The sequence below is a fragment of the Phocoena sinus genome, chromosome 8 (genome assembly GCF_008692025.1).
Source record: "Phocoena sinus isolate mPhoSin1 chromosome 8, mPhoSin1.pri, whole genome shotgun sequence".
In the NCBI taxonomy this organism is placed as follows: domain Eukaryota; kingdom Metazoa; phylum Chordata; class Mammalia; order Artiodactyla; family Phocoenidae; genus Phocoena; species Phocoena sinus.
The window spans coordinates 32930425-32956402 of record NC_045770.1 but is presented as its reverse complement, the minus strand read 5'-3'; the positions used below and the strand labels follow the sequence as shown (position 1 = coordinate 32956402).

Here is a 25978-nt window from a genome sequence, read left to right as displayed (position 1 = left end):
TTCTCCCTTTCATTTTATTTTCCTGACTTTTGCTGAGCTTTTCCAAATGCTGTATGAGCTATTACTGAGCATCTTTGCATATTGTTATTTCTTTTAAGGTCCACAGTGTCCTTCTGCAGTAGGTAGTATAAATCTTGTTTTAGAGATAATTAGAGCTAATACTGGAAAGTTAAGGTCCACACACACTCAGCCAGTAAGTGGCAGAGCTGGGATTGTAACCCAGGGTTCTCCAACTTGAGTCTGTGCTATTTCTGTTATGCCATGCCCATTTTTAATGTGGTGGTATTCCTGACATTTTAATTATTCATTGCAAGTCCAGTAAGGCATTCTACTAAGCCTGTTTCCATAGGAACAGCATCTTAAATTTATTAGTACATCCCTTTCTTTGACAAGAACCTTTTGTTTCAGAGTGAGTTTCACATATGTTATCTCTCATGTTCAGAAATCCAGCTACCATGATATAGGCAGATATATTTGTAACTCTGTCTGCTCTAGTTCTGGTGTGTATAGTTCTAGCCCTTAAGAGAAATTAAATTTTAAGCCAAATATGTCAAGGAAGATGGGAGAATATAAACTCTCTCCTTTGTGGGGGAAAGAGAAGAGCTTCTATTCTGTGATTTTTACTGATAAAGTAGAAATTAAAATGTAGAGACCGTATGTTCTGTATTAGGTGTAAAATGATCCTTCAGATTATCAAATGGCTCATCTCTGGGGAAAAAAAGTTTGTCATTTAAAGAAATAAGATAGTTTTTAAATATCTAGTTTAAAATATCATTCAAAGAATTTTATATTCTCTTCTAGTAAATATAGGAATTTTCTAATTATCTAGGGTACCTTAGTTTTAGTTCTTTTTACTCTCTACCCAATAGTCTCACTTTTCAAATAGATGCCTTTCCGTCATCATGATTTGAAACAAATTTTTTTATTGGTCATATTTTCAGAGTTCTCTCTTTTCACTTTATAGGAACTGTGTTCAAATATTTTAAAAATACGTGAAACAATTTTAGAATTAGTTTTGTCTTAGCTATCAGAACACAAAACAGTTCTTCTTTTGTCTTGTTGATGTGACTCCTCCCTTGTGGCTCCACAGGAGTCAGTGAAAAAGTGTTCCTTTTTTTCTGCTCCCAGCGTTTTCTCAGGTACAAAAAATGCAGGCAGTAAGATCCCCAGAGGAAGTAGCTATAGGTTTATTACTGTCTGCTACTCGGTGAGCTAGAGACTAGATCTAAAAATTTCTTCTACATTAAAGCTTAAAACAATTAAAATTCAGGTCAAATTTTGGGGACAAATGTTAACTAATTTTTCTGTTTGGGTTAACTGATAACCCTGAATTTCGCTTTGAGCTGCATGATTTTCTAATGAATTTTAATGAAACTTGTATTTTTAAATTATTTTTCAGTGTGGCAGCAAAGGCCCAACTGTTTGAAAACGTTGGTTCACTTAAGTCAGTTTCTTCTGGGCGGTAAGTTCTCAAAACTCTTCAAGTAAAAAACATAAAATACTGGTGACATTGTTGCCCTGTGTTGACATGGCAGGTCATCTTTGACAGCTCTGCCCCTCAGGTCTGCAGATGGTCAAATCCACCTCTGCTGTCTTCACAGGGAAGTGGTCATGACCATATACAGCATTTAGCATGTCAAAATGTTACAGCAGTGCCTTGTTTGCTAAAACCTTCATAAAGGAAGGGGTCTAAACAAAGAGGTTTTCTGAAAGACACAAGTTGCCATAACCCTTTGCATACCAAAGACTCCTTTGATAACAGTTAGTTTGTGGAAATTTTTCAAATGTATTTTTGACTTGTAAAAGTTAATAGAACTTTTTTTCTGGAAGAAGCTTCATGAACATGCATTAAAGACTGCTTATTCTTAATGGCCACTATGGTGCTGTAGAGCTGATTGCCCCAGGGGGCTCTGGTGTTTGAGTGCAGTAATTCATTCAGGGTTTCCAGATTTTACCTTCCGCTCCATTGTTAGAAGGACAAGAATTGTTATATCTTGCTGCTCTTCATGTGCTCGCTTCTAAGGTACCTGCTTCCTCTTCTCTCGGTCCAAATTGATTCTTCTCATCTGCAGTGGACTTTGGGTTTTAATTTTGAATATGTCTAAACTAATGGAATTTCTTAGTATTTTGCTATTTGTGATTTTTTTCTTTTTTTTTTTCTACCATCAGCAACTAGTACAGGTTGGAAATATTCAGTGAATGCTTGTTGAAAGAGGATATAAATGAGAACACTTGAAGGACAAACCTTGATTTTTTTTTTTTTTTTTTTGGATGTACTGACCAAAAAAAATCAAGGTTTGTCCTTCAAGTGTTCTCATTTATATTCTTGACCATATAAACGTATGTGAACTTTCTCAGCAAACATTTTTTAAGCACCTACACAATATTGGGCTTTGTCCTAGTTACTAGGGATAACAGTAACCTTCACACTCTTTTTTTCCAAAGCTTCGTGAGGGTGCTCCTATGTTAGTGTTTTTAACTCCACAGAGTAGAGCCGCTTTGGTATCTCACTAGGACGATGGTCAATGCCTTGCATTTATATAGCAAATCCCAGAGTACTTGCATGTACCTTACCTCTGTCTGTAGCATCTTCACCTTCTTCCTTTTTATCAAGGCATGGTGAAAACTAAGCACTGTGCATGTCAGAGCAAACATGATCTCTCTGAGACTGTCACTACTGTTAGGCCTTAGTGTAAGGGATTTAACCTTGCTACTTCTGTCTTGCTAAATGATTGAATTGCTCCACTAGATGGAGCCCTTTTATTAGGAAGCTCTAAACAATCTTAAGAACTCAAGTACTGGAATCAGAGATAATCTTTTAAGAGCTTTAAGACAGCAAGATATTAATGAAGTAAATCAGTATATGACAGTAAATTAATTACTCTGTTATACAATAAGCTTACTCAGATGTTCAACAATCAATCTATGCATTTGCAATATGCTTTTACATTCCAAATACTCCAAATCCACTTCTAATAGTTGTCGGCATAAACTTAGAGCTCACTCAATGATACACTGAAGTTTAAGTATTCTCTGTCAGTCAGTGTGCAGCACTTGTGGACAGTGTCATAACTTTTCACCTGCCCTTTTATTTTGCTTAACTTTGTCTGCCTTTATCAGTTTAGGTAAAACAGTTACCTGTTGCGGTCTTCAAGGGGTGATCTTATATGGGAGTATCCCCATACAGACTGTGTTTGCCCAGTGCCTTTGGTGAAAGAGCTGGATTTGATGTAGATGCAGGTCACATCTTTTCTCAGGGTGTGCAGACAGCTGTCACCTTGGTAGGGGGTGTGGCTGGTGCTGGAGGGACTAGAGCCTGCACAGGACGTGAGGCATGGCTTTGCCTCTGCTTAGCGACTGTCACTGTCCTACCGGGGACAGGGTCTGATCCCACGTTGCTGGAGCAGCAGCCCTGAAGGTATGGCCTGAACTGGCTCTGTTCCCTTTAAGTGTGTGTTTTTCCCTCTCCCTGCACCAGGACCCTTGCACCAGAGGGGGAAGTGCTAAAGCAGGTGGGGCCCATGTAGGCTCTCAGCTCACATCAGCTGCAGACAGAGGTCCGATGCACTGCCTGTGCAGGTGCCCATGGCTCTGCTCAGACACAGCCTCTGGTGCAAGTCACCTTCATCCCTCACAGCCAATCACTGCCCTGACCTCTTCTGCCCCTACCATGTCATAGAACTGTTCCGCAAGGCAGGCAGGACGCGCACAGACTCTCTGTGTATATGGGGGGCCACCACACACACACAGAGTGTGGAATGGCCACCGTCAGAGATCTGGGTTGCTTCTGATGCACTGCTTGAGTAAGTGCCACCAATGGCTGCCGCTGCCCCACCCAGGCTCCGCCCTGGCACCAGGTCACCTCTGCATCCCACAGTCAGGTCTTCTCCCTAGTCCTTGCTGTCCCAGGTCCAGTGCTGCACTGTGATGTGGAGTCTGTGGGGCTGGAGCATTGGCTGGGCTTGAGCTGGGGTGCATGTGGTGAGGCAGCTGCCAGAAACCCAGCAGCCACTAGGATCAACCTCTCTCCACCCTGCCAGGGGAAAAGCCAGTGTGCATGTGCTCTTCCCAAGAGGAATCCAGGCTTCCCACAGCCCTCCTGTTGGTACCACTGGTCCTCACCAGCCAAGGGCACTTTTCTCCCCCACATAGGCCCTCAGGACTGGGGCACCCAACCTGGGGCTTGTATCGCTCCCTTCCCAGGATAGCTCTCTGCCTGTCTAATCTCTCTTTTCCTCTGAGTTCCCTCCCAGGGGTACAGATCCTGACCCAAATGCTTCTCTTCCCTTCCTACTCAATTCCATGTGTATCTTTCTTGGTTGTACAGGAGTCCTCCTGCCAGTTTCCAATTTGTTTTCAGTGAGAATTGTTCCACATGTAGATGTATTTTGGATGCGTTCATGGGTGGAGGTGAGGTCCATGTTCTCTTACTCTGCCATCTTGGTCTGAATTCTTGGAAATCCATTTTCTTTATCTATGAAATGAAGGTCACAATTCTGTTTCTGACAAATGTTGTCGGTGTACAAAGTGATGTATTTGAAGTACATGGTAAATTCTCCATAGACGGTCTCTACAATAATAACTAATATTGTTATAATTATTATTATTGAAAATGCTTGCTTAAGATCATCAAGCCTCTAATTAATATGTGTTTGGTATTTGAACATTAACTCTTAACAGTCATTTGAAATCCTTTTGTACCATTAAATACAACTAAACAACAGAAGTTGAGGGTATTTCCCTTACTAACCTCCTGCAATGCCTATTTTGCTTTCCTTCTAGGGAACTTAGGATACTCTTGAATTGGACCTCGAAGAATGGTAGAACTGGTAGTGGGTGGTAGAGAGACTAGCCACATTTGGGAAAGAGACCAGTTGGGAGATTTTAGTGGATAGTCTTGAGCAACAGAAAAATAACACCTCTGGATTCACTGCAGGCTCTGAGAGTCATTGAGCAAAGAGGTGATCTAATCAGTGATGCACTTGATCAGATCATTCAAGTGGCTTTTTCAAGGAGGTTGTTGAAGGGAAGAGAACCATTTAAGGTGGAAGTGGTGATATTTTAAAGACCTTAATTAGGGCATTAACAAAAGCATGAAAAACTGTAAGGAGAATTTTATGGCTAGAACTAGGATTGAGCCACTGCTTTGCTACTGGGAATGGGAAGGTTCCAAGTCTTTGAGACTGATTGTCAGAAAGAGTGATTGATAACTTAGCTCCTGAGCTTAGTTTATGAGCGTATGGAGAGGGGCAAGGAACATTTTGGCCCCTGTGTTTGAGGAGCCTGAGGACCATTGAGAGGCAGTTAGAAACGTGCAGCTGGAACCAGGAGAGAGCATGAAGTTTGATGCCAGAAACTTCTGCACAGCAATTATACTGTATAGATGAAGGCGTGCTTACCCAGTAATGGGGCTTACTGAGGGAAATGGTAAAGTGGCTGGGCATTGCTCTTTGAGGAATGGTTTCATTTAAGGGTCAGGCAAAGAAGAAGGTGGAGGAATCATCACGAGGAGAAAGCAAGGTCAGTGTGGTAGAAGCTACCAAAAAGTCAAGGAGCTCATGAGAGGAGGGCACTGGTTTTAACCTCTAAGACATCGCTGGAAATCTTTAAGAAATCAGGTTCAGTGGAGTGGGAGGGGCCCCTCTGCAAGGGAACTTAACCTGCCAGACTTGTTAAAATGAATATTCCTGAATTTGCCACAGACTCGGTAAACCATAGTATCTGAGACTGAGGCCCGGAGAAAATGTATTTTTGCCAACTTCCCCAAGTGATTCTTAGGTACAAAAAAAAGTTTGAGAACCACTGGAATAGAGAAGAATGTCATAGTACTTAGCATGACCCTAAGCAGACATTGGTTATTTTATACTTGTTTCTCTTAACCTGTAAAATGCTTTCAAGAGCCAGATGTCACTAGGCTCTGCCTCACGATTACAAAGGCCTGTGGAAAACAGTACCCTTAAAGCTTTCAGCTCTGTCTCAATGATTTATACCTGGGCAGTGGGGAAATCCACTTTAAAGTAATATAATTTAGGCAAGCTGTACCAATATTTTCTGAAGGTTGAGTTGAGAATTAGAATTAATTAAGAATTGAGTGCCTGGCCCATTATAAACAATCAAATTTTCTATTATTATAATTTAAAACCAATATTTTGTTTATAATTACAAAGCACCAAAGCAAAGCTCAGCAAAGTCTTCTCGTTTAGTGAATTTGAGTTTTTAAAAGGCTGTAAGTCATTGGTTCAGAGCACACTGACACACATAAGACATACATAAGATAAAGCACTGTGACACACATAAGAAAGACAAAGGAAGCCATAGTAATTAAAAATAACTTTTTTTTCTTTTTTTAGGGAATATAAAGAATACTGATAAACTAAAAAAGTGAATAAAAGTCACCTCTCATTTTGTCACCTAAAGATAACCACATATTGTTGCACAGTCATCTAATCTTACCTGTTGATAGTGGTTCTCAAACAACTTATACAACTAAAAACATTGTTGAGGACCTCCAAGGGGCTTTTGTTTATATGGGTTATATCTATTAATATTTATTGTATTAGAAATTTAAACAGAAAATTTTAAAATGTTTATGAATTTATTTAACAAAAATAAGCTCATAACTAATGGGTGACAATAGCAAGATGCAGGTGTGATTATTCACTCTTATTAACAGTCAACAATTATTAATAGTAGAAGTGATTTTTCAGTGACATTATCTTGAGACTTTACAAATGATATTTAAGTGGATTCTCCAGATATGCACTAGATCATCAATCAGGAGATGTAGATTTTAGCCTGACTCTGCCATAATGTTCATTTCTCTTGGCCTTCATTTCTACATAAAGAGGATGGACCAAGGAAATATGTAGGTTTCCTTTCAAAATCCAAACTCATTATATGACTCAAGTCCCCTGGATGATCACAAGTCCCCCAGCATATGCTGGGGTCACCCTTTTCTGTACAACCGAGTCAGACAGTTTATGTGCTTACCCCCAAGTCATAACAGGGTCTCACCTTCCCATCTCTTCCCTCTTCCAAAGGCCATATTTCTAATGTGTTTAAGACAACAGGAGTTGTTTCTTATCTTCCCCTAAGCTGGGCCACACAGAAACCCCCTCCTCTGCTGTTGCCGTACACCTGCCATGCTGCAGTCAGCTTCTATCCCTTAATGATGGTCACTGCCAGGACCTCAGGAACTGGCATGATTTTACATTTCTGCAGATCTCCTTAATATCTGTCATAATAGGAAATAAATGGATTCTCATACACATTCCATTAGCTGTCAAGAGTAGTGCCTCTCAGGGTCCCACCTACCCCTCCTTCCAGATTTCCCTTGACCACACTTTGAGAACTGCTCCTCTGTGATAAACACAGAAAAGGACCCATGAAGGTGGTGTTCGTGGTATTGTTCCCACCATGGTGCCTAAGAAAGTACATGCTCAACAGAATTGTTGGGCAAATAGATAAAATACACATTTTAACCTAAAAAGACTTTTTTATTCAGTTTTTTACTCCATTTTTAATGGAGTTGCAATATTCTTATCTTTGACACAAGCAACTTTAACTCTACAAGCTCCTGTAAGAGATTTTTAGCATTGAGAAATCCAATACTCAGACATCCAAGCCAGAAACAGCCCATATTTGTTGGCAAAAACCTAAGAAAAGAGTAATATAACTAATTTTAAGAAATCTCCAACCAGTGACTAAGAAGCAAATGTGCGTTTATTGCATTACCTATAAGTGTTTATTGCGAATTGTCATAGGCAGTTTGGAGGTCTTGCCAATGACTAATTTTTCTGTAAAATTTTTGCCTTGCATGCTGACACTGTTTCATGTCATGTTTTCTTCTATAGCATTATTCATAGTAGCTACCTAATAATTCATTGGATTTGGTGTATTTTGTTTATTAAATCGTCTACTGATGAATAATTAGATTGTGATGATTTGTTTGTTTTTAGTTTTTCTGTATGTTAACTGCTTTGGCACCTTTTAGACTATATCTTCCTACTCCCCTCAGAAGGGCATTCCTGCCCACTTCAGAAGTGAAATTCTCAGCATACAAAAAATGTGTGTGAGAGACAGTGAGTGTGTATGTGTGTTTAACATTGTTAAGTGGCCCTTCAGAAAACATTATATCAATTTTGATTTGGTGAATTTTTTATTTTGCTTATCATTGAGTATTGAGAATTTTGCACACTGACCCTATCAAACCTTTAAGTCTACTCGTGAGCATTAGACAGTGTTTAGAATTAGGAATAGGGCTTGTGAACAGATCATATTCCAAATGATAAGAGAAGAAATGGCTTTCAGGACAGCAGGCATCATTACCTTACTTTCCAATGCGAAAGGAAGCAGGATTCTCAAAATCCTTTTCAAAGGATATTAGAATCTTGTGAACAGAGACTCAATAGGTGACAGTGTTATTTTCACATCTTCTTCAATACACCAAGGCAGTAAAAGAAGAAGCATTAGCACCTGGAGAGAAAACTTCACTGACACAGAATTCTACATTAAATCATCAAAGCTCTCTGCTTAGTTAACACCTGTAGATACAGAGCTCAGCAGAAGAAAATTATACCTGTCTAGTCACATGCACAGGTAATTGAAAAGTCATGACAGATATTATTTTGTGCTGTATATTTTGACACATTTAACAGTATCCATTTATTTAGTGATGTAATTATTCTGTATGTGTTCCCTCACCATCCAATCCCATAAAAAACTATAAGGAGAACACTCATGTCTGAAATATTAATATAAATAATTTGGTTGCATTTTAAAGTATATGAAAAATTATGTCATTGCAAGGATTATTATATCTTAGTCATTTCTATAACTCTGGAATTTGTTTCCTTATGCATGCCTTAATTTATCTTAATGATTCAAAGTAATAAGACAGTGATTATTGGTGGAAATCACTGCTGCTAGAAAATTTGACTTTTTAAAAAATCTTTACATGTTTTTAGAGAAGAGGCTCTGCAACCCTCAATTATATCAGATATCAGATCACATTATATCAGATCGAATTAGATCAAGTTACACCAAATTAGATCAAATGTCTATACTTGACTAGAAGATTTATAGGAAAAACTAGTATCATTTCTATATAAGATCACCATAGTCTGATTCTCAGAAGTCTGCATAACTTGTTAGCATCCTCTCCCCGCACCCCTAACCCACGTCAACCAACACACCCATGTGCACACGTTCACATGCACATGTGAGCACATGGCTGTTCTTTAGTGTAAAATCTTGTCCTTCTCTGGGTGCCTCCACTTCATCAATTTTTCCTTAGACCATGTTTCATTGGGAAGTAGTGTTGTGTGCCTACCACAGACTCTCCTAGCAAAGTTTCTGAAAGTACAGCCTGAGACTCACCTCATATGAAATAGACTCTGGGGGCAGGGCCATGGTTTTCCTCTGTAAGCTTTCCCATCTTCAGGTAGCCACTTGGGAACCCTAGTTTAAGTGACCTAGCCTCATTCGGGAAGTTTAGAGATAAGACCCAGGGTCTAGCTCCAATAGGGAAATGTAATCATAATGTAACACTGTTACTTTGAGGGCCTCAGATGGCAAATACTGCTGATGCTTCTTTGCAGATGAAGTATTGATTGGGACCTCAGGGAGGAAAGACAAGGTGCCTTGAATCTTTAAGAGGACTTATCATGTAGAAAGAGTCCAGAGCACCTCCCCTTTTTTTTTTAACTCATTAATTCAGCAAATATTTACTGAGTTACTATTAAGCATCAGGCATTGTTCACAGAGGTTACATTCTAACTGGGGGAGAAGACAAGAAATATCAACAGTGGCACCAGAATACCATGCAGACTTTAAACTGGAGAATATGAGAGTTGCCTGGGCAGCTATTTTACAGTGTGTGGTCAGGGAAGACCTGGCCTTCAGTGAAACTCAAGAAATTTAAGATAAACTAGAGGGCCATAGCCGAGTGAAGATCAAGAAAATATCTCAGAGCGAGGCCCAGCCAGCCCTGAGGTGGGCGTGGGTTTGGCGTGTTTTGGGAGGAGAAAGAGGGCAGGTGTGACCGACGTATAGTAGGTGAGTAGAGGCAGGTACAAAAGATGTAGGAAATTCTGGCAGGTTCCACATTGTATATGGTATGGAGACCAGAGGTGGGAACCAGTTCAGGGTTGTTTTCAGGGAAATCATGTGATCATCATGTGATCATCAAAACCTTTCAAACTACCCTCTGGCTGCTCTGAATAGAACTGATTGCAAGGGGACAGAAGAGGAAGCCCAGAGGATTTAGGAAGTTAGGAAGCCGTTCAGTGAGCTATGCCAGAAATGATCTTGGCTTGGACTCTGGTTGTGGTAGAGGTGGTGAGAAGTAGGTGGAGTCAGGTCATTGGATGTTGCAGAGTAAAGGCGACTTCATTGGTGACTTGATTAGCCTCCTCAGATGATGGCTTTTTTAGTGTTGGCTCAGATGGTTTGAAACAGCTCTCATATAAAACTCTGAAATTCTGGCTTCCCTTAAAAAAACAGAGTTTCTGGCTACTTGGAACCTGAACTCCCATATGAGAACAGATGTCAGAGCTGAGCGCTGTTTTCCCTTTTTAAGACATGGGTATACTCTGATTTACAAAGACATGTCCCCACGTCTCCCTGACAGTGAGGCTGTTGTTGGTTGCCATTTATCATCAACTTATCCTATTGTTTTTCTTATTTCATGCCCACTTAGTTTATTTACCATACCCTATAGACCTTTTAATTTTTGGATCTCACCTCTTATAGTCTGAAATTAAAGTGGCAAATAAATAAATAGGGCTTTAAGGTACCTAAGAACCTCTATAGAGCTGAAAAATAGCCTATTTAGCAGAATACTAACAAATAATAGTGTTCTTTAAAACCAGCTTATTTTGTTTGTTGTAAGTCAGGTGATTACCCTTGGGGGCATTGCCTGGAAGCACAAGAAAGGCTTTGGGTTGTGCTGTCAGTGTTCTCTGGTTGCACAAATGTGTTCACTTTGTGAAATGCACTTATGCACACTTACATGTGCACATTATGTATATCATGCTTCACATATAACTAAAACCAGTATCTTTTTTTTTTTTTTTTCTTTGGTATGTGGGCCTCTCACTGTTGTGGCCTCTCCCGTTGCGGAGCACAGGCTCCGGACGCACAGGCCCAGCAGCCATGGCTCACGGGCCCAGCCGCTCCGCGGCATGTGGGATCCTCCTGGACCGGGGCATGAACCCGTGTCCCCTGCATCGGCAGGCGGACTCTCAACCACTGCGCCACCAGGGAAACCCCAGTATCTTTTTTTAAGAATAGTTTTAAGTATAAATATACTTGAGCATTGTGGTTTTCACAAATTGTCTTTTGCTCTTTCAGCCAAGCCAAAGCCATGTACTCCTGTAAAGCAGAGCACAGCCATGAGCTTTCCTTCCCACAGGGAGCGATATTTTCTAATGGTAAGTACACCCATTCCCTTTGCTTAAGTTTATCATCATGGGGAGGAGGAAGAAGGAGTGGTGTAGCGATAAGAGTCTAAAGTAGAAGCCAGGAAACTCAGAATCATGTCCAACCTCTCATACCTGTACAAGTGAACGCATCAAATCCCTCTAGACCCCAGTTTCCTCCCCTGTGTCAGAGAGAGAGTGATTGATTTTATAAATGCAAAAGGCATTCCCAGCTTTACAGGTGCTGTGACACTGTTTTGACAGCTTGAGTATATATGCATACAATCTGATGTGGATTTTTACCCATTTGTGTATAGAATTATTTGAAGCTAATGTTGACTGAGTGATATTTCTTTATGTATTTTAATTTTTGCCAGTGTACCCATCAGTGGAACCAGGATGGTTGAAGGCAACATATGAAGGCAAAACAGGACTCGTCCCAGAAAATTATGTTGTCTTCCTCTAATACTTTTTAGTGGATGGCAGTATCTTCATGGTATCCATGGTAACAAATAATAAGTGCTATGATTTTATCTGACACAGATATGGGGATCAGCCTGCTAAAATGAAAACAGTCAATTTCTACCAAGTTTTACACCAGCAGACTATGTGGCTCCCTATTAATGGAAAGGGGGAAAATGTTTAAATTGTTTGCCATTCTTTTTAATTTTGGCTAGTTTCATATTTTAAAATAGCTTATCCTCCCCTCCCCACCCCACCTTTTTTTTGGAAAAGTAACTCTCCACAATGTCTCTTTCATAATAATTATAGAATCTCAAATATTGTGTTAAGTACTATATCCCAGAAATTTGGAAACCAGAAATCTGCTGTAAGACTTTTGAAAGCTGCCCTTTACTGTCTGGTGTTCTCTGAGAAACGTTGAAATCATTACTAAAAAATGTAATTTAAATTGTTCATTTATTATTTTTTCTTAAAAATATACTGCTTTTATATATGATTGTTTTGCTGGTCCTAAACATTTCAAGGAAATAAGGAGTTTTTCTTAACATAGGTTTATTTTTATTTGTTTACCAAGTAGATGATAATATTCAAAAGCAGTAATGAGTAATGTGTATGATGTCTGTAAATGAAACCAAATTAGGTCGTACACTGATTCCACTGTAAACATTCTATCCAGCATTCCAGATGCCTTCTCTGGGCTTAGAGCAGGATTCAGCAAACCATTTCTGTAAGGGCCTGATAATAAATATTTTGGGCTTAACAGGTCATGTGGTCTGCATCACACTACTCCACTCTGCCATTGTAGCAGAAAGCAGCCATAGACAACGTGTAAATGGCTGTGGCTGTGTACAATACTGCTTTCTTTCAGGACACTGAAATTTGAAAATCATGATTATCACGTGTCATGAAATATTAAGCTTCTTTGACTTTTAAAATTCCATTTAAAAATATAAATGTTTTTAGCTGATGGGCCATACACGAACAGGTGACAGGCCAGATTTGACTCATGGGTCATTGTTTGCTGACCCCTGGTTTAGAGGATGTGTAAAACTATCTTTATAACTTTGAGATTTTATGAAATTTTATTCCATTAACATATAAATACTGATGAATCATATGCACATATCCTCTGCTGGTAGCATTATAGGGGTATCACAAATGTATAATTACAGTAATAGGAAAACAATGTAAAAGTGCAGTACACAGGCATACAACTTAAATTCTACTTGTAACTCTGTAAAGTGTCAAAGTATTTTATTGATATCTAATTTTGGCTTTTGAGAAATTGTCCTACAAATGATAAAGATGCTGTTTTAAGACAGTGGTAGAGACACTATGCCTTCTAAAGTCTATGCTTAGTTGAAACATAATCTAAACATAAAGGTACAAGATTCTTAAATTATTTTGAACCAGAGATTGAAATTGTTTCATCATCTCTAGCAGGAATAAAGTCATACATAATTTTCTGTTATGCCTTTCAATTTACAGCCTTTATTAGGAATTTCACTGAATTTATAGGGCATAGAAATAGGTGTTTACTATCCATTTATATTTACCATCAACATCTGATCATTCATCAATCATTATTTCTATTTTAATAATCCTCATATTATTTCTATACATATCTGCATATGGCAAAGAGCCTTTCTTCTCAAGATTCCAAAAAGCTGGTTCCCTGCCATCTACTGCCACAGCACTAGCCCCCTTGGCCACAGTATTTTACTTCTTACTTCAGAGTTCTTCACTGTACAGACACTCAGGTATTGACTGTAGACAGTTCTTTGTACGTGATATTATGATCTGTAATCTCAATCTCTTCTACTTTAAATTAATGTTTCTAGAGTCAATAGGTTAAATTATACACACACACATATACAACTATGCCTTGGAGCATGTATGCTTTTAAAATTAAAAATGGAATAATGGATTAGGATTTAAAGGTAAAGAGAATAACAGTAGGCAGAATCACAACCAGAAAGAAATATCAGTGCATTGAAATAAAGGAATAAAAAATATTTAATGTTGTAAAAAGTAGTAATATAATGAAAAAATCTGATACATTTGTCTCCTTTTTTTTTTACCTGCTAGTGTTGATTTTTTACACTATAATTTTGTATTGCTAGAACTTCTTGGTCTCTGGATCCTTGGTGGTCCTTAGTAATAGTAATTGTATTGCTGACACCCTGACTACCCTCTGCTGGAACAGAGGTAATCTCTCTAGTAGACCAGTCCCTTAGTCTAAAACACCCTCAGTTAAAGCACCCTTGCAAGCATCTGGCATCCTACTAAATTAGAGCCTCTTAAGGCAAATTGATTTTCTTTCAAAGACCAACTTGACTCCAAAAAGTGATTCAGAGTCCTACTTCACTTGCTGCTGCATAGAGAAATCTCAACCTTCATTTTATTTTAACACAGGCCAGAGTGTTCCTGCCTCTGAGTTGTCTGTGAGCTAATTCCACAGATGCTCAGTGAGGAATTAAAGCATTTGCTGTTAAAGACATGGGCATGAGGCCCCTCTCCTTTCTATTTGTGAGGCATATATTGTGGCAGTACTTGATACGGTCCCTGTTTTGAAACAAACTACAAAAATGTTCAAATTGTGCTTTTGTTTGAAGTTTTAATCTTACAGATTTGTGAGGATAGTCTTTTTTCTTCATATTGATTGTGTGTGGAAGCAAGTCATGGCCATATGCTAGGGATAGACTGAAGCTGCTTTTCACTAGAAATGTTTCCAACAGAAAAAGTATTTATGAGCATTGGGAAAATCAGGATATGTGTTCTAAATCACATGGAATATTAATTACACAAGAAGGTAATGCCAGTCACTAGAAGAGGATCACATTTGAAATTATAACAGCGTTTCAATAATGAAACCTTAGCTTTTCAGAGACATAGTAAAGATATGTTAGAACTGCCATATGCACACCTTTGAAACACACAACGTGGGTGCCCTAATACTGCTGACAGTATAATCAGTATGAGAGTGAGATTGATGAGTCCAAGTCAATCATCTCATCTGTTATGTGAAAAAATCCTCGAGTACAAAACTTTTACGTATATTACAGGTGATTTTGTTGTGCTGTAATGCCGTCAACTTATAGGAACTAGTCAGTTAACTGAAGGCTTTTTCTGTTGTGTGTAAATGTCTGAGCAGTGAAATAATCTTTGTATTCCTCTGAAGTCTGTGAAGTATGAGAAAGTGCCGTTTCTCCTTGTTACATGAAAGTGGTTTTACCAGTTGTGTTGGCTCTCTGTGCCTTGCACTGTGAATGGGCATAATCAGGCTTCCCAACAGTGGCTCTTTCAAGAAGGGTGGAGATTTTTTTTTAAATGCACCTTACAATCCCAAACTATCCAGGTTCTCAAATAGCAAAAGTAGGAAAAGAGACATAATGATTTGGAGTTTATTCCTATTCTGTGATAATTGATTTTACATATTGTGGCGTGCCTCCTAAAACTCCACCATGATGTAAGGAAAGTAAATCTGGCCCTGCAGTCCTGTGGAGACAGCACCTGCCGACCTCTTCACTCTCAGCCTCATCTTCAGGTCTGTCCGTGTCCGATGTGCAGAGGATATCATTCACATGGATGCTGATTTAGAAGAGTCCCTCAGAGCCTTTCTTCAAACAACTTCAATTTTTAGTATGCCCCCCAATTATGTATTTGGGATGCCTTAATTATTTAGAACCCCATCTTGATTTGTACTCTATTGACTGAAGTTAGAGGAGGTGGACCAATTTAGGAAGAGATTTTATTCTTTGGTTTTACAATACATTTGTAATTTACAGCTGTTACTATGTCCTAAGATCAGGGAATTGGACCCCAAAGTCATATCTCCTGTTAAAGAAAAAAGGCAGAGACATGATTATTGTCTAGAAGTTATTTTCCTCTTTAGTAAAAGTTTCCCACTTAGGGTAGAAATTGCTATTTACTTTTCCCTCCTACCTTGTTTGGTTACCTTACAAACTCAAAACACTTTTTCCAGGTGAATAGTCTATTGAATAAACTTCTGAATAGTCTGTATCCTACCTGTCTCCCGTTGATCCACAGACTTAATTCAGGTATTTCTCAACGGGTCTCACATCTCCTAACCATATTCACTGTATCCGTTTTTTGTCACCAGTATCTCTGTGCCTCAAATCTATGTGGTAGTGACCTCAGACAAATTCACACTTAGGAATGACATGGTCTTTTAGAGGATCAGATCAACAAATAGGATTTTTCACTTTTTTTCAGGCAGTTGCATTCACTGTTTTAAATAACAGATGTCAAATAAGTTGATAGCACTCACAGCAAGCCACAGACAGAAAACTGATGCGCATATTCTAGACCAAAGTTTAGAAGCTATTTCATGACTTAGAGAACCCAACAGGTTATACTGTTTCCTTGGCACTCATGGGAGAGATGCCAGGTTCAGAGGTTGAACATTCCTTTCTTGGTGCCATAGGGAGAAAATGGAGTCTGTGTGCTTGCTGAGGAGTCTCAAAAGGCAGGGCCATTTACGGTTATCACAAACATAAATATCCTCCATCATCCACGATGGTCATGTTCAGGGCCACGTGAGGACCTTCAGTGTTGGGGAGAGTGCCTACCCCACCTTAATTAGATGATCACTTTCTCCCCTTTTACCATCTCTTGGCAGTGTTTCCCATGGTCTTTACCCTTCCAGAGCGCAACCTGGACTTGAATCCATTGCCTCTTAGATTAAAACTGTGCATTGTTTTTTATATGGCGGTTAGAGATTTTATATCTGCCTTTGTATCTTCGGTCATGATGTATGCTTAAAAGCTGAGATATCACATATTGAGGGCTGCAATTTCAAGAGTCTTTTTGAACTCTGAGCTGAAGCCTTTACAAATAAATAAGGAGTGTGGCAGGGAAGACGACTGTTCTTTTTTGTTTTGTTTTGTTTTGTTTTTTAATTTGAATCCTATTTATATACTGTTAAATTTGAGGTACTATAGTTTATATAAAAGCTAAATATTTAGATGACATATTTCAGTATTAGGAATTTGTCTGCAGCCATTAACATAACAAATTAAATAATAAATATGATGAAAATGATTGTCAGTAAATTATCATATTGAATTTTTTGTTTATTTTGTAGTGTCTTGTATTTATCTGCACTTCATGTATATATATGCACGCATACATATACAAACATGTAAATAACTTCATGTTATTCCATATCTAAATTGCCACAGTATCTTTAATGTATGTTTACACTGTATTTTAAATTACTTTAAAAATAAACTATGTAAGCACATTTTAATTTAGTCCTTGTACTTGAAGACCCAGTGTGTTGGAGGGCAGCTATCTTGGATTCATATAGAAAAAAACCCAAAGTTTCAGGTATTGTGAATGGTCATTTTGGGTGTGGCTGAATGGAAAAAAATCATAGCAGAACTGATAACTTTTAGATCCTGATAGTTGGACCTTTTCCCGAGAAATTGGCATTATGAAAGATCAAGAAAATGTTAATAATGCAGATGCCTACAGGAAGGAGAATCAAACAGATCATAAACAAATTATCAAAAAAACAGGTATACAGGCTTACCTGAAAATAAGTCTGTGGAAGTTTACAAATGTGCCATGGAAGAAGCATCAACATACAAATAATCCCCTTAGATTTTTATTAGTTTTATGACCCTTTTGGTCACTGTTTGACTTCTAGCTAAAATTTTGCTTTTCTTCATCAAAAAAAAGGGAATCGTGTATTTATTTTGCGCTGCTAAATGGATTAGAGTGTAACAAATCCTTGCAAAAACTAAGCCTGACAGCTTAGTAACAGGACCATTGGGCATACAACCTGATTTGTTCAAATGGATTGTAACTTTCTTCAATATCAAGAGGAGAAGCAATAAATTCACGACAAAGACCTGTTGAGCTAAAAAGGTATTAATGTGAATAAATTCCAGTATGATTAAGCAGGAAGGAACTGTTAGGATAGGTAATAGAGATCATTGTGGATCAGCTACTGTTTGAGAGTATTGGGTTAGAAGGAACTGACCTAGATGGAATCTCTTATAAATGATATTTTAGAAATAATGAAAACAAGCCATCTCCTTCCTAACAGGCAAAGCTGGAATGATTTGAGCAACAAAATAAGTCATGTAGTATTGGATAATCGGATTATAATCCAAAGTATAAAATATCCATGAATCCACACTGATATAAGGAAATGGCAATAAATTTCATTTATATAAATAAATGTAAAATAGGAGAGAAGAGGCAAATATTCTTTAGAGAAGAACTTCAAATAACCATTAGAATTTTATTACCCTTCCCTCTAGGGATTAGAGTTTAACCCTTCCCCACTTGAGGATGCGCTAGACTTAATGACTAGCTTCTAAAAAGAAAAGTTCAGAAAAACTATTGTACCTTTACAGAGGAAAAGCCTGGCAGACAGGATCTTAACCGACTGATAAAAGTTAACATTATCAGTGATATCATGTGGTTGTCTTGTACCCCGTAATATGATGTGATGAGAAGAGCATACCTCTATGGGGTTTTTTCCCAAAATCCATAACTCCAGTCTAGTCATTAGAGAAAAAAAAAAAAAAATCAGACACATCCAGATAGGGGACATTCTACAGGATAGATACTAGGCCAGTACTTCTCAAGATTGTCAAGATCATGAAAAACAAGAAAATACTGAGAAACTCATAGATCAGAGGAGACTTGGGAAACTGGACCCCTGGATTACATCCAGGAAAGGCAAGAAGACATAAATGGAAAAACTGGTGATGTCCAAATGAAATCTAAAGTTTAGCTAATAATGTAAAAAATTAAAACAGTAACAAAAAGTAGTCACAAGATAGTGACATGTACTGGGGACATCTTATTTCCTTTTTGGAATTTAAGTTACTTTTATTCAAGATTTAAATACTTTTACTTGTTTCCCCCTAAATTGTGTTCTGTATGTGGGACATGTTGCCTGTTCATCTCTGAGTCCAGGCAGCAGATCACAGCTTGTTCTACAGTAGGGTCAGCCCCTTTCTTTAAATGAATGAATTCGTTAACAAAGAAACAATCATATAAATATTTCTAGAATTTAAAGAATGCAGTTGTAGGCTTGTGTTGTTTTTGTGTCTGTGTCTCCTTGCCCAGGAGTAGTGGAATTCATTCTTTAACACCCTCTGAATACATGGTCTACCTTGGAGTTATAATGGAGAAAACATACCCTTCCCCCATGAACACTGTATGTTCTTAAGGATAGAGATTATGCAAGATTTGATTTTCTCACTGTTAGAACTGTAAATACTTGATTAAGCTGGATGATTTGGGAGTGATGTTGAAGAACTCAATTTTTTAAACCATTAAATACAAAATAACCCCAAATTTTGAAAATTAAGCTACACTAAACTTACAGTTGAATTTCTTGGGCCAGAGAAGTTGAGTTCTTAAAATTGAAATTTTGCACAGCCAAAAATTGAGAAGCAAAAATCTTTTCTAAGTTTCTTACACAGCAATTCTTCCTATTAAAAAAAAAAAAATTGGTGTAGATGAGAACATTTGAAACCTCTTCATATGGGATACACTTGGGAACACAAATCCCCAAAATACTGATTGAATACTTACAAGTGCTGCTGCTGGGTCAATGAGCCAAGCATGGCATTCAGCAGGACTCTGCCTTTTAATAGAAATAAGTTATCTGAAACATTCTACCTTTCCAAATTACCAGCAGCCAATCTACTAAAAAAGAGTCCCTGGGTCAGCCTGGGCTAGAGAAAGGAAAATAATAACATATATCTCCCAATACTCATCATGTATTTTGATATTCACTAAGTTACATATCTATGGACAAGCAGATTTTTCACAGAATGAATGAGTCATAAGTTGCCGTAGCAACTACAGTTCAAACGGCTCTCAAACATTTTTGGAGCAACTAAAGCAGAATTATTTCTTCAAATAAATCATGCTTGGAACCCAATATGTTAAACAGATACGAGCCAAGCTGCTAGTGTGTGCTTCTACATGTGTTAGGGAATGTTTTCCCTTCCCCCATCCAGGCCCACAGCTTTTGGCATCTCTTAGAATCCTTACGGCTTTTGAGAGCAAGATTTGGGAATGACTTAGTCTAAATCTCTCATATCGCTAATTAGAAAACTCAGGACCATATCAACATGTTTTCAGTAGAATCCTGGAATTCTCTCTCTGCTGTGACCTGACCACCAATTTTTAGGTGTGTGGGGAGGGCAACTTGTCACATGCTTTGACCTTTAAAAAGTCTAATTTTATCTGAAAAGGATATCCTCTGATGAGGAATGTCTTCCCTCATGGGTACACATGGAACAGAAGCCAAAAAGTAATATTCAGCCAACCTTGGCTATTAAAAAAAGGAAGGAAAAAAATTATTTTTCTTTTTGGTGTGTGAAAATTTCTAAAAAATCGGTATAAAAGATCTAGCCCAGTACCTTGTACCTAGTAGATATTACTGGATAATAATTATTATTAAAGACTTTAGGTGTTTGGTAGTTGATTTTGCAACCCTCGATGTAAATGGCAAAAGAACCAGTGAAACCTTAAACTGCAATAATAGAAGTTAAATAATGGCTCCAAAAACATGGTACACAGCCACAAATCTGATGGTCTCCCTTACACTGTTACATGATCCTCTGATCCTTCCAACTACTGGATGTAGCTATTGGATGCCATTTTTTTTTTAAGAAAAGAAAACTGAGACTGAAAAGTTATTTTCTCCAACTTACCAAAGGTCAAATAGTTGTTAGTGGCAGAGCTTGGACTCAAGCCCATGTGTCCTTATTTAAAATCCGGTACTCTTTACAATGAACCACTTTTTTACTACACTAAGTGGAGTGTGGTAAAACTTCAAATGCCACCATACTTGAAAGAGGCCTTTGACAAACTCAACCTTACCCAGAAGAAAGATGAAGATGGTGAGGTGAGGGGATTCACGCCCTATTCTGTGAAAATAGTTTAAGACCAGAGTGTTGCTGCACCACTTGTAACCTTCAGACCATCCAAGAGCTATTTAGAAATGCAGAATCTCAGACCTTCTGAAGCAGAATCTGCATTTTAATGAGATCGGAAGGTCATTTGTATCAACACTGCAGTATGAAAAGCACTGGTATACTGGAACTTTCAGTGAGGGCTGTGGGGAGATAGATCTAAGGGCAAGAAGAGACAGGACTTACGTCTTATTATTCCAAAAGTCAAAGATAGGACCCCTTAGAAGAAGTCAGAAAAAATGATAGAAAAGTTAAAAAAAAAAAAGTTTTATCACTAGCTCTTCAAAACATAGAACTCAAAAAACAGCTTTCTTTCAGTGTTTAAGTGCATCGGGATGACTCACCATTTGTCAGGGTTTCACAGAGGAAATAGAACAATTAAATGGGAGTTTAGAAAAGTATCTAAAGACAGTCACTGAGCACCAGGACCTATGCAAGTCATTGGAGCGCCTAAGTAAATTAGACATTATTCTTCCTTGCAGGAGGACCATGGTTTAGTGGGATAACAGATAAAAGTCAATGAAATGTAATATAATGAAATGCTAAAAAGAGTAAGTATTGAGTGTTATAGGGGTAGAGAGATAGGGCACTATTCTGAATCCAGGAGATGGCAGAGGCGATGAAAAAGTATATAGGTTGGATGCAGAGAAAGAAGTGTGGCTGATTGTACCTGGATGCACAATGCCGTCATCCAGCTAAGTATGGATGAACTGAGAAGCTGAAGGGAGCAGGTCTCTGCAGTCAGGTGGGATTGCACCTTGTACAGAGGAAGGGGCTCATAGAGAGGACGGGCTGAGGGAAGGAATAGAGTGGAGGATGGGAGAGGGTGGGATGAGCTGCACTTATTCTTTCTTCATGTCTTCATCCTTTCAACTAACATAGTGCCAAGCACTGTTCTAGTTGCTCACCATTTTAAAAAACTAGGTATTATCTTTGTTCTCAAGCAGTTCATAGCTCAATAAGGGAGAGAGACATGAATTAAAAACAGTACAAATGAGGTAAGTGTGATAGGGGCACAAATTGTGAAAGGTTTTACATATGAAGGGAAACATCCTAAGTAGACCTTAAAGGATGGAACATCAACAGGGAATGAAGGGAGCAAAGACCCACAGACTTAAAGTTGATTGGGATTTCTCGTGGATTAAAGCTAGTTCTAAGTAGCTGGGAAGTCGAGTGCTTGCACTGATATATTGGCATGAGATCGTGGGAGGATAGGATGAGGTACAAATGAGCAGTGTTAATTGCATGAGGGCCAATCTGAGGCAGTACAGAGGGCTTAGGGAGAACGATGTGATCAGGTTTACCTTTAGGAAGACCAGAACGGAGGTTGAGTGTTGTGTTGCGTGTGTGTTGGCCCCTGCAAGCTGAGGAGGCAATGTTACATCAACCCTAGAAAAGACAAACAGGGCCAGACCAAGTGAATGATTCATTCAAGAGGTCGAAGTGACATGACATGGCCACTGTTTTCAATGAGTAATTTAGGGGATTCAGATGTGGCACACATGTCTGTAGGGTGCTGGGGAAGGATCAGCAATACTACCAATGGGCAAAGTTACCAAGGCTGAAAGAAGTAACCAAAAGCCCCAGGCACATTTAGTGGTTGGAACTGGTTGGTAGGCATGGTGATGTAGACACACCTGGCCTGAGCCATCCCTCTTTTGGGGAGCTCTGCAGGCACTGACTAGCAGCAATGCTTAGAGACTGCTTCATGCTGCCCATAAAATCAGGGGCTTTAACCTGGGTTTCAAGGATGGAATTCAGGGGATGGGGAGGCTGTAAACTCCCTAGTTTGTCTGTGTATGTACATGTTTTTCCCTTCAGGAAGAGGGTCCATAGATACGATCAAACTCTCAAATTTCAGCCCCACTGTTGACCCATCTCCTCCCAATACCAAGAATACCAAGTGCTGCAAATGCTGCTGTGTACATAGTAGCTAAAAGTTGTGGCAATAGTGTCTGTCAGAACCAAGGGTCGACTCTGAAGGTGGGAGTGGAATTTGACTTGGGGACAGCTTGACCTAAGGAATGAGGCTCAGCTGACTAAGCTTAAAAGCTCAGGCCAGGGGCTTCCCTGGTGGCGCAGTGGTTGAGAGTCCGCCTGCCGATGCAGGGGACACGGGTTCGTGCCCCGGTCTGGGAGGATCCCACATGCCGCGGAGCGGCTGGGCCCGTGAGCCATGGCCGCTGAGCCTGCGCGTCCGGAGCCTGTCCTCCGCAACGGGAGAGGCCACAACAGTGAGAGGCCCGCGTAACGCATAAAAAAAAAAAAAAAAAAGCTCAGGCCAGCCTACTGCTGTGCCTACTTGATGAGGAAATGGTCAAAGAGACCGTGGACGTACCTAGGGGAAAGTCATAATGAGGGGCCAGTGGGAGTTGCAGAGCATTTAGACCCCAGTGTCAGTCTGTTGCCTGGGGCCAAGTTATGACCTAGAAACTGAGGAGGTGGCCTTTCTTCGGCTTTGTGAACTCACAAGATCCTTGTGCCAGAAAAATTTTCTGGCCATTGCAGAACTGAAGGGCCCTGTCATTCTCTCTTCCATGGTGGGCCTCTCCAGGACTCCAGGGGCAGGTCAGTCTTCCCTCTACTCAGGGAGTGTTTAGTGGTGTGAAGCACAAAGCTCAGGGGTTGGAGAGTGAGTGAAATGGCCAAAGGTGGCAGAGCTGGGCTTTGCTACTAGATTTACTACTAGATTTTACTTTTAGTTTTGTCGTGGCAATATTTATGAAGTATGGTTTTGGTTTGTTAGCCATTTTTTCTTAATATATGTTAAAAATAATTACATAGCTATAAGGTCTGTTCAGGTGAGAAACATTGCTTTAAATAAACCAAATGCCCCTTAAAGCTTTAAAAGAGTTGCTTTTCTTAGTGATAATGAAACTTAATGAAAACAGTGGGGAATTGCTTAAGGACCAGCTCGCCTCTACCTTCTGCCCTTTATAGTTGTAGGGGGTGAGGGAAAGGAGGGGCAGAAAGAATCAAAATTCCAAATTATGTTTGGCGAGTGTGGTAAGTAGTCTTCCAGAAGTGGCAGACAGTCTTCACCACACATTCCTTCCCTCCCTGTAAGTACACGCCTCTCCACCCATCAAGAACTGGAGCAAGTCATCTTCCTCCTAAATCTGGGACGAATGGAACATGGTAGAAGTGCTTTGCCGGCTCTGGGCCAGCTTGGGGAAGCCAGCCACTCACTGCGCTGTGAAGAAGCTGGGACTAATGTAATCGATTATTTGAAGAGGGAAAGGGAGAAGTCATGTGGAGTAGCATCATGACATGCTCCAGCCAGCTCTGTGTGACCCCAAAAATCAACTGTGAACACAAAAACTCACTTGCCCAAGTCCTGACACATAAAATCATGGAAAATAATGAATCCTTTTAAGCCACCAAATTTTGGCACAGTCCGTGTAACAATAGATAATTGAAACAGTAATGATGGGACCATAGCAATAAGAATCCCTGAGTTCCTCTGCTTTGTAGCTCAGTATGGTGAACACTGTCAGTTGTTTCCCAGTGCTCTCAATGTTCTCCTTTCTCTCACAATAATAGGAACCCCAGTTTTTTAGCTAGGGACATAGCAGCTCAAAAGAAAGATTACATTTTCCTTTGGTGTTATGTGTGGCCATGTGACCAAATTCCAACAAATGGGATAAGAGAATAAATAATTACTGCTTCCTTTTGGTTCTTAAAGTTAGGAGGCAAGCTCTCCTTCACCTTGTTCCTTCATCCTACTGCTTGGAAAATGAGTGATTTTGTACCACACAGAAAGTGTGGATGGAGCAACAAGATAAAAGTCTGGGTCCCGCATGACTGCATAGAACAGAACTGTCATCATTCTAGACCATCTGCTTGTTACATGAAAGAGAAAGTTGTACTTTGTTTAAACCCTCTGTCCTCTGTTGCATGTGTCTGCATTTGTATGCTAACTAATACATTCGGTTTCTGCTGGCCTACAGATCTTGGAAGCAGTGATACCAGGAGGAGAGACACAGGGCCATCAGCCCAGGGGCTTCCCCTAGTAGCTTCCATGAGGTCAAAGTGCTGCCAAGGAAGGGAATAATTGGAAGTAGGTGTGATTGGCTACTCAGCTCGGGGAGTTTGTCACTAGCAAGTGTAGTCCCCGCAGATAAAGAAGAGCTGTGTCTGCCAACTGAGTACATATGCCTTCCATGTGGGCTAAATTCAGGAAGTGGACTCTGGATCTTCTCCATTCAGGAGTGTGCCTTGTGACCTGAATTATGATTTTATCACAGCGTATAATACCTGGGTTGCAACTGCCCATTACCTGTTTGTGTTCCACTAGACTGAGCTCCAGGAAACCATATTCTATGGGCCCAGGGAAGGAGTTCTGTATAAGTTGCCTACCCCAAATCTGGTCTTCCTCCTTCCTTAATGAAACCTAGACTTCATTTAAAGTGACAATATGCCCAGTTGAAGAATTGTATTTCGTGAACTCCTGTGCAATATGAATACTATCTGATACAGTTTCTGCCACTGAGATGTAAGTAAAATTATAAATGGGAAATTTCTGTGAACGTTTTGGGTTTTTTTGGAATAAGTGCTACCCCATTCTTCCTCATGATTTCACTTCTTATTCCTCCTGCCTGGGAAATGGATGAGAGCCTGGAGGTGAAGCGACTATTTTGCGTCCATAAAAGTGAAAGCAAGGGGCTTCCCTGGTGGTGCAGTGGTTAAGGATCCACCTGCCAATGTAAGGAACACGGTTTTGAGCCTTGGTCTGGGAAGATCCCACATGCCTCGGAGCAACTAAACCTGTGAGCCACAACTACTAAAGCCCACGCGCCTAGAGGCCCTGCTCAGCAACAAGAGAAGCCACCGCAATGAGAAGCCCGCGCACCGCAACGAAGAGGAGCCCCCGCTCGAGGCAACTAGAGAAAGCCTGCATGCAGCAACGGAGACCCAATGCAGCCGTAAATAAACAAACAAACAAACAAATAAATAAATATTTCTTTTTTAAAAAGTGAAAGCAAGAAAGAGCCTGGGACATTTATATCATCGTGGAACCTAATTCCAAATTGTGCTCTTTTGTGAGGAAAAACCTGTATTTGGTTAGACACTGTAGTAGAGTTTCAGTTACAGTCAGCCAAATGAAATACCTTCCTCCTTAGC

At 39.6% G+C, this 25978-nt stretch overlaps 1 protein-coding gene across 2 annotated transcripts in view; it reads left to right on the top strand.

Moving 5' to 3' along the window:
• Positions 1-15905, top strand: part of ARHGAP42 (Rho GTPase activating protein 42) — a 284736-nt gene extending 268831 nt beyond the window's left edge. For both annotated transcript variants that reach the window (XM_032641263.1, XM_032641264.1), the window contains 3 exons: positions 1400-1462; positions 11353-11432; positions 11798-15905. In XM_032641263.1, the coding sequence (XP_032497154.1) occupies positions 1400-1462; positions 11353-11432; positions 11798-11886 (232 nt within the window). In that variant the 3' untranslated portion in view covers positions 11887-15905. The remainder of the gene's footprint in view (positions 1-1399; positions 1463-11352; positions 11433-11797) is intronic.
• The last annotated feature ends 10073 nt before the right edge of the window (positions 15906-25978 follow it).